Source organism: Lepisma saccharinum, chromosome 7 (assembly GCF_977018435.1).
Source record: "Lepisma saccharinum chromosome 7, izLepSacc3.1, whole genome shotgun sequence".
NCBI lineage: Eukaryota > Metazoa > Arthropoda > Insecta > Zygentoma > Lepismatidae > Lepisma > Lepisma saccharinum.
The window spans coordinates 96,729,820-96,739,617 of NC_139235.1; the positions used below are offsets into that span (position 1 = coordinate 96,729,820).

The following is a 9,798-nucleotide window of genomic DNA, read 5'->3' on the forward strand; positions in this document are numbered from 1 at the left end:
TAACATTCCTGTGCATGAGTGGACTTAAATCGCCAAATCAAAATTTTAAAAAATCAAATCACACTGGGGGAAAAGCAAACTACCAAGTGATATTTTGTATTTACTCTAAATATCAGCGATTACGAAAGTCCCTCTTTGTCCTTTGACATCATGGGTGAGAAGGAGAGTTGGGGATAGTCATGGGGTCCGCTGTCCTTCTAAAAATGTCAACCTAAAATTCTATCTTTCACACATATTATTTCAGTTACAGGAATTTGTGATAATTGTTGAAAGGGCTGATTGAGATTGACATACGTTGTCGTAGGAATGCGATAATTTCGGATTGAAGCAATGTTTTTGAGGTGGTAGAACTGTTTTTGGGTGAAAACATTACTTACAAGCATAATTTCCCGATTGTTATCTTAGCACGCTCTGAAGTGTCAGGTGTCGCAGGTTCGAATCCTCAGCAAGAAATGGTTATTTCAATGTTTGTTGTTATTATTTTACTTACATAATTATAAAAATTAATAATTACATACACAAAGAAATAATAATTTTATTTCAATAATTCACCATGCATCCTCATCGTCACGATTATCCTATAAAGCGAAAGCCTTAAAGGTAGCAAGGGACGTAAAATATACGAAATAGTAGTGGTGTCAGAAATGAGATTTCAGTGGATTTAGCGAAACATGGGAGTGGGAGTAGTTAGGAAACAGATGAAGACTACATCTACTCTACATACGTCTTATTTGAAAGGAAAAGTTTCGCGATTTGGGCAAATCTGGTTTCAAAAGAACTAAGATGGCAACAGTAGTAGAACTGGACATCTTGCAGGTTCCGAAGGAAATATTGGGGAAGCGCCAATGCTGAGAGGGGAGGGGGCAAGGCGGGTGCTTCATGTGTTACAAAAGTAAACAACGTTTTGCGGGAGGGACAGTGCAGTGCGAGTTTTGTGAGTGGTGTCTTTCGTCTTTATGTTGTTTTCGGGCATTGTCAATTAATTAATGGAGCTTGCTCCGAGTTCCGAGGTGGCGGGTTCATCCTATCTGAACAGTATGTGTAATTGTGCGATAGAAGATATTTTGAAGCAATCTTTTGGTTCGTTCTTTTGCAGAAAAAATCGAAATTGTGGCGAAAGGGAGGCCAAAGCCTATTTTGAACGATTTAAAAACCAAGTCGTCTGCTGGATATGACCGACATTTCAATGTTTTGTGGTATAACGACTATCCGTGGTTATGTGGATGTGCGCAGTTGTCGAAACTGTTTTGTTGGCCATGTACTCTATTTTCGGGTGAAAAAAAAGTGTGGAATTCAGGTGTGGATAACATGGACCATGACGCACACAAAAATTCAAATTCAAATGAAAAACTTCACTTTATGACAGCATCATAGAACTTTTTTGATTTGATTTGATTGATTTTGCTTCGCTTGTGCCACTTTTGGCTAATTTGCGAAGATGGGGATGAGTGATGATATGATTAAATTGATGAATAGACATCACAAACGTCCATCCCCAAGGCAGGATTCGAACCCGGGACCACAGCATCAAATAACTATTTTCAAAGAAGAGTCGTCGGATTAATCTTCTCTATAAGTAGCCTTCTATGTTTCTGTAAGTATCAAATTACGTATTATTGTGTCAACAACCAATGTTTGCGATTTCACTTCAGTCCTTATATCAACATTCTTTTTCATGATTAATAACTTTACCAAAATCTAGTATTGAATTGCAGACGTACCAGATTAATATTATATGATATACTTGGAAGACATTGGGGGGGGGGTGCATGAGGTGGGGAGGCGCCCAAGTCTTACGGGTCCTCCCTTAAATGTCCTACTGATAACCGGTAACACTTTTAAAAATCCCATGCCACGCCACTGCAGATAGATATAACAGCACATATTCATTATCTAGCTTACGTATAGTTAAGATTGCCAAAATTTGTGTAAAAATAACTGCCCTGGCAAGGAAATGAATGTGAAATAGATAAAGAATTGAATGTTTATTGAATAATAATAAAAAAAGGAGTTATATCCAATTGTAATAAGCAAAAATAATTGTACAGTGATCACTATTGATTTCCTATTACAATTGATGAAAAGTGAAGTTGCTGATTATGCATATTATCATAAGTAGTAGTATGCATAATCTTTGGAACCGTTCATCAAAGCCTTGTGAAACAAATTCCTTGCCTTCCAATAAGTTCAGCAGAAATAAATAAGCATCATTACATAACAAATGTTAAGCAATTATATTTTTATTATTTAATTTACTGCTTGGTCTTTTAGAGAAGTTTCATTTCCAAGTAACGTGTGTCACTTGTAGCTTTTCAATTTGCTCTGAAAGCTCCCTTTGAATACTTCTATAGATTTATTTTGAGTTTGAACAAACTCGTTTGAACCAGTTTCCAAATTCAAATACTTAGGAGTGAGTAATATTAACAAATTAAAATTATATTAAAGAGGAAATGAAAAATAGGCTTAATTCAGGAAATGCATGTTACTTCTCTCTTCATAAACTTTTGTCTTCTCGTTTAATATCTAAGAAACTAAAAGTTAAAATATACAAAACAGTAATTTTGCCTGTAGTATTATATGGGTGTGAAACTTGGTCCCTTACATTGAAAGAGGAACATAAATTGAGAGTATTTGAAAATAAGATCCTTAGGAAAATATTTGAACCTAAAAGGGATGAGGAGACAAGTGAGTGGAGAAGGTTACATAATTTAGAACTACATAATTTGTATTCATGTTCAGATATTATTAGAATAATTAAATCAAGAAGACTTAGGTGGGCAGGCCAAGTGACACGAATGGGAGAGGAAAGAGGAGTTCACAGGATTCTTGTTGGGAAACCTGATGGTAAGAGACCTATAGGAAAGCCAAGACGAAGATGGAGGGACAACGTTGAGATGGACCTAAGGGAAATCGGTAGGGATGGAAAAGAGTATATAGATCTTGCTCAAGATAGGGACAGATGGAAGGCCTGTGTTGCTGCAGCCATGAACCTTCGGGTTTAAGAAGGCTAGAGAGTTAGTAGGAATGCAATAAGATAAGAAATTTAACAATACTGGTAGATGATGGATTTGAAATATACCACTGCCTCATTGGCTGAACACATTGAATTTTCAATATGCAATCTCGCTACTGTAGGATCCAGATTTGAGTCCCAGCTTGGGCATGAGTATTGTTGTGTCCGAGTCTTTTCATCAATTTCATTATGCACTGGTAGTGAAGTGGCTAACAGTGTTGCCTTGCAATCAGACATTTGCGGTTTCAATTGCCAGTGGAAGCACAAAGCACAGTGGTTTGGATATCACTGTAAATTGTAGGTCTACTCCCAATTAGTTTACGTAATCGAAAAGTTACTTCTCTCTTCATAAACTTTTGTCTTCTCGTTTAATATCTAAGAAACTAAAAGTTAAAATATACAAAACAGTAATTTTGCCTGTAGTATTATATGGATGTGAAACTTGGTCCCTTACATTGAAAGAGGAACATACATTGAGAGTATTTGAAAATAAGATCCTTAGGAAAATCTTTGGACCTAAAAGGGATGAGGAGACAGGTGAGTGGAGAAGGTTACATAATTTAGAACTACATAATTTGTATTCATGTCCAGATATTATTAGAATAATTAAATCAAGAAGACTTAGGTGGGCAGGCCATGTGGCACGAATGGGAGAGGAAAGAGGAGTTTACAGGATTCTTGTTGGGAAACCAGATGGTAAGAGACCTGTAGGAAGGCCAAGACGAAGATGGAGGGACAACGTTGAGATGGACCTAAAGGAAATCGGTAGGGATGGAAAAGAGTATATAGATCTTGCTCAAGATAGGGACAGATGGAAGGCCTGTGTTGCTGCAGCCATGAACCTTCGGGGTTAAGAAGGCTAGAGAGTTAGTTAGTTAATCGAAAAGTGAATTTAAAACAAAGAAACTTTTCATCTAATTGCCGTACAACCTCATCGTTGCAATTACCCTAAAGATCCATAAAAATGTCAAAATTTACCCCATCATTTCAGGCATATTTCACTGCATTTTTTTTTTTTTTAATTTGTACTTCTAGTGACCTGTTTCTGTTTCTGTTTCAAAATATTTATTCGTTTTCAAACAGAGTAAAACATTGTTGAATCAAACATCTCTCAGCAGTAAGAAGAATCACATGTTCCTCAAAGCTGCCATGAAGAACTCTGGAGTAATTCCATCTGTGCTCCACAAATGTGATAAAATACAAATTTAGACACTTTTCGTACTTTCTATTAACAGGACAAAAACATATCGGTACGAAAAGTCATTAGAAGCAGCATAGGTTTCTAAATAATGCACAAGTCTAAATTTAAAAAAATGTAATCTAATCGGTCATGGGTGAGCTCTGCGTAACGTAACCCTCAGGTACGCTTAGCACAAATCCTCCTGAAGGGTGCATTAGGATACTAAAACTGACTTAGGGAAAGGACATGAGAGATAACATTTAACCAATACCTTCTGACTGAGAATGGCAAACTTCATGATGGCATGGTAGAACTTTCCCAGTCTCAGCATGAAGATGTCACTTCCTCCTTCACCATCTCTCGCCTTCCTTCTCTCCCTTATCACTCTGTCCAAAAGCCCCAGCTTATTCCCCCTATCGTCAATACATTCACCTCAGTCATGGAAGCCATTAGACATTTACCTAGCAAATGACTGAGTCATCATCTTCCAGATTGCAAGTTTTCATGTGTGTTCTTGCAGATCCTCCACGCAATGGTCTCTCTCATACTGCAGTTTATGTTATTTATAAGAATGTGACTCGTCACACTCATGACACTCTAAAAGTCAACTAGATATCACCACAGGCCAATATTTGAAATACTGTTACAATGGCACCTAACTAAAATTGAAAGTGAGTGCAGCACTCACCCACAACTAGGGTGGATAAAAATCATCATTTTTATTTTAAAAAAAATTGATGATTTTCTTTTATTTAAATCGATTTTTTCTTTATTTTTTAAAGAACACGCTTAAAATTGCTTGTATGCATTTTGATACCATACATATAGATGTGTTGTTTTTTTAAAGGCTTTTTCTAGTAAACGGCCCTATAAAATATTCGAACACTTTAATTAAAATAAATAGAAAAGTATGTAAATATACATTTTTCTGTTTCTGATACTGTATAGCTACATGAATCTTCTATGGAAATATTTGTTTAGTGTGTTAATGAAACTATAATTATTTCAGTAACTTTTCTTCCAGTGAAAATAAAACATTCTTTTTGTATATAATTATAATTTAAAATATTTTTTTAAGTATTTTCAGCTGAATTTTGGAAAAACAATTAATGATAGTTTTCAAAATATCAGCTGCCATGTTTGTTTACAGTTTAATGATGATGACACTATTTTACGGTTTATCATGATTAGTTTTTTGTATATTTGTCTACACAAAATGTTTCCTATTTTTGTGTATACAAAGTATTGAATTTTTAATCAAGATAAATTTAAATGCGTTTACAGTTTACATATTACATTTCCTTTCCATCAGTACATATATTTTGTTTCCTTTCTTAGAGCCTAATAAACACCATTAAATGAATACAAGATTAATGTACAAGGTCGCAAAATGGAATAGAAAGAAAAGTTGAAATAGTTACCTGATGAATTGTGGTTTATTTTTCAACGTAATCTCCATGAACATTTAGGAACTTGTTCCCATTTTTTCACAAGTCCCTCAAAGCCAGAAGGTTTGTGGTTGGTGTCTTAGCCAGCTGGTAACCTCCTGATGGACCTCCCAATGAAAGTCTGATGGTACCAAATCCAGACTGTAGGCTGGATGTTCCAGTCGTTCCCAACTTAGGGACCATATGTGAGCCACTGTGGTATTGGCACTGTGTGCAAATTTGCCCTGAGCCCACAGAAATCGAATTACGGCCTGTTGCTCACCATGCGTACACTCGGCTAACACACCTGCCATCTTACCCACTTGGCACTCGAATGACTCACCGCCGCACGAGAACGTGACTACTAGCGCCATATACGATACATGCTGGTGCTGCTACCTACACCGACTCTTGCAGAAAGGATCAGTGCAACGACTGATATTCATAAAACAATTTCACATTGCAGCAATTCAAAGATATTTCATTTTGTAACTTATATATTGACTTTCCCTCATACTTTCACCAAAAGTGAATCTGATATCTACAAAATCCTTATGTACATTACTCTATAAATTATTTATTTAAAATGATTTTTAAAAAAAATCATCTGATTTACATCAGTCCACCTTGCCAACAACTGATTGCAGGTTAAATGTAATTTCATTGTATGCCTAATGAGGACACTCCATACAACTGACTTTAATGGGATTGACTACTACAAATATATTACTAATTATTCTGTTCCATCTCTACTTCTTATTAATGGAATTGCCATAGAATATTTACAAAAAATAAACCTTTATATCTATTCAGAATGCATTAAATTCTTATATTCAAGTATTAGTATCATATCAATGTGAGTATGACATCATCATCAGTGTCTGCTCAAAGTGGTATCAGATCTCATGCAGTCATATATGATATCTCTCTCCTCTTTGCAGATATGGAAGAAGCTTATTGCTTCTCCTACCGCAGATGGAACAAACAATGCGAATAGCATACTGCCTTGCAAACAACTGCCCAGATAGAGTGTTAACAGCTGAATCAACCGTGTTTTACACAACGATGGATGAAGTCCTTTCCCCCTTCACTTCCGGCGAGGAAGAGAATCGCATCAGGAACCTTCTGGGTGAGCCACTGTTGGAAATGCTACACGACCTGTTTGTGCACTTGGCTGGTCCAAGAATCCGCGATAAGATCAGCCACGGCGAGTGCAATTTATGTGACATTCCGTTCCCCTTATGCAATGCGGTTATTGCAGTTGCACTGACTTTGATCATCCAGTGCTCAAGTAAAAATGCGTCAGAGCAAGTTCTTCCCGACAGTTTTCAAAATGGCATTTTAGTTTCTATGCTAAGAAAAAGCCAAGAAGGATACATTTCGAAATTCAATTTGAGTTCTTTAGTTGCAGAAGACATAAGGAAAGCATTTGTAAAGTTAAATGAGTGGAAGAACTTTCCGTTGCCAGATAGAAATATGTTAACATACAAAACTTGGGATGAAGTGTGTGATGAGAGAAAGGATTTTTTGTGTTTGAAGTCTATGGTTGTACCTCACGTACTTCACATTATATTGAGAAATGAAGGGGAAGTGGATATCAGTGACTGTTTAAAAGTGAGAGTACTAACTCTGTACAGGGACAAAGTGGAATATGAGTTTCTGTCTTTCTTGAAGAGATTGGCGGGGCACGTTGGTGTGACGTGTGAAAATGTTCAAAATGGTATGAAAATCAAATTCAATCTCTTTCAGGGTCGCAAACTACGTTCACGGCAGCGTGTGACCTATTGTCGTATGCTCGAGATTGTGCCAGTGTTGCATTTGTCAGTGACCGGCTTGTTGCTTGTGACTGTGTACCTGTGGCAGCATGTCAATGATATACCTACCTGGAGTGAAGAAAGAAGACATGATTGGATAAGGTGATATTTCTTGTTTGTACTTCTCGTGAGCCATTCAAGTCAAATCAATGAATGATCTCAACTTTAACATCTCAGAAATTAATAATTTTTGATACAGTGGTAGTACCCGTAAAATTAGCAAAAAGTGTAGAATTTCAGGTTTTTTGTCTCTTAGCTTTTTAGTTATTGACTTTCAAAAACTCAATAGAAACTCAGTAGCCCAAAAATTATAAAATATGATTAACATTATGTGTTCAACATCAACCACTGAGCTTATAGTTACAGTTTTAACAAGGAAGTCAACAAATTTAGCAAAATTCATGCACATTTCCATAGAAACCCATTTCTGCCACATTATGAAATTTTACAGACTAATAGCCAATTGATGTCTTTAAGACTCTTCTTTTTCAAAACAATTAAAGTGGGGATTTTGAGATTTTTTTTTTTTTAAAAATGAATTTTTTTGAAAAATTACAAAATCCAACCATATTCAAGTTACATTCCACATTACACTTCATTAAAACCAGAAGAGAATGACACCAATTTGAACTCTCTAGGTCAAATAGTTTTTGATCTACAGCTGTTTAAATTCAAATTGCCAATTTTTCATCTGTTTGTACTGAGTTTCTTTACAAGTTAATAGCTGAAGCAATATTACTATACCACCAAAAGGCCCTTTATTAATTTTGTTTCTCTTTTCTTACAGGTTTCTTAAATTTGCCCTTCACTATGTAGAGAACATTGCTTCATATACCAGTACTGAAAGGAATAGATGGGATGAAGCAGCAAGCCTCACAGATGCCTTCTGCAAACAGGCACTCCAGAAATTACCACATCTGATAGAATAGAAATGGTGGAGGAAAAACCAATTAGTTACGAGGAACTTCAATAGACTGCAGCATTTAATTCTGGAGAAGCAAAACATTATGAGTTATATTAAACATGTGTGAATTTTTGTGTTTGGGGCAATATAGGTTATCCACGTTCATATTTACTATGTGCGAATTACTCACAAGATTAACAATATAAATTAAGTTTTACTTACGTTTTTTGCGAGTATAGTTCGTTCTTAAATTACGACATTTCGAGAGATAACTCGAGCGGGGAGAAAATATAGGAAGATCGATTACACACTGACGTAATGAAGAGGGGAGGGAGGGGAAATGAGGAACAAAAGACAGCCGGTTCGACTGCTTCCACATTCGCAAGGGAAGCTCTTTGCGGACAACTTGACTGGGAAAAATAGTGAATGGTTTTTAGAATTTTAAAGGTTTTTAGTTTTTTTTAAATTTATACAGGAGGACCAATAAGTTTTTGTAATAGGTTTTAACTTAGGTAACGATGGCTTTTTAGAACGTAAATTGTCAGTGTGTAATCGATCTTCCTATATTTTTACCCTGCTAACATTTCACCTAATCCTCGATCCTGTTGACTATGGAAGAAATATTTTGGCAAAGCTAAGACCCTATGAATCGCGTATAACCTGAAGAAGATAGAAGTTATCTCTCGAAACGTCGTATTTGAAGAACGAACTATACTCGCAAAAAACGTAAGTAAAACTGAATTTATATTATTATAGATTATCCAGTGTGCACATTATTACCCAGTCATGATGCCAGAAAGTAGGGATGGACGATATCGGAAATTTGATATCACGATATATCGTCAAGAAAATATCATCTCCATGATAAATATTTCCAAATATCGTGACCATATATCACTGAGGGGTGATCCTCCACGTAGTACACCCAATTGCCAACCTCACTTCCACGTAGTACACCCTGGACTGCATTTTGCAGACTAACGAGGCTCTGGCGTCTGTGTTTTGGCCTTATGTGTGCTGAGTGCCCATTTACAGCCTCCGCTTTTTACCAAAATCAGAATGTTCTAATATTTTAGTTAACGACATTACTGTTATTTTAGTTCTGGTAAGGGGCTGCACCCCGTATAACGTGACGGGTGCAAAATAGCCTTTTAGTGCTAATGCACCCAAAAATTTAAATTCAAAGATATATCACCAACACTATATATATTGCCAAAATATCGTGGCAATATATCGCTGAAATGATATATATCGCCAAAATATCATGATGATATATCACCTAGATGATATTTTTTGAATTACGTGATATATCGTCTGAACGATATGTATGTGGAACGTAAAACCACCAGTACAATAATAACTTCATTCAATGTCATTCACTTCAGTTAAACAGTGTCCATCTTAATTTTCTCCCATACTTGCAAACAAGAACATAATAATCAACCCATGTAACAGAGTGT

The 9,798-nt window shown here is 36.0% G+C and overlaps 1 protein-coding gene across 2 annotated transcripts in view; it reads left to right on the top strand.

Annotated features, from left to right (window-relative positions):
• The window catches only part of LOC145990369 (endoplasmic reticulum membrane-associated RNA degradation protein-like), a 28,013-nt gene extending 18,962 nt beyond the window's left edge, over positions 1-9,051 (top strand). For both annotated transcript variants that reach the window (XM_083126063.1, XM_083126064.1), the window contains 2 exons: positions 6,562-7,536; positions 8,222-9,051. In XM_083126063.1, coding sequence (XP_082982189.1) covers positions 6,562-7,536; positions 8,222-8,363 — 1,117 coding nt within the window. In that variant the 3' untranslated portion in view covers positions 8,364-9,051. The remainder of the gene's footprint in view (positions 1-6,561; positions 7,537-8,221) is intronic.
• Positions 9,052-9,798: the final 747 nt, after the last annotated feature.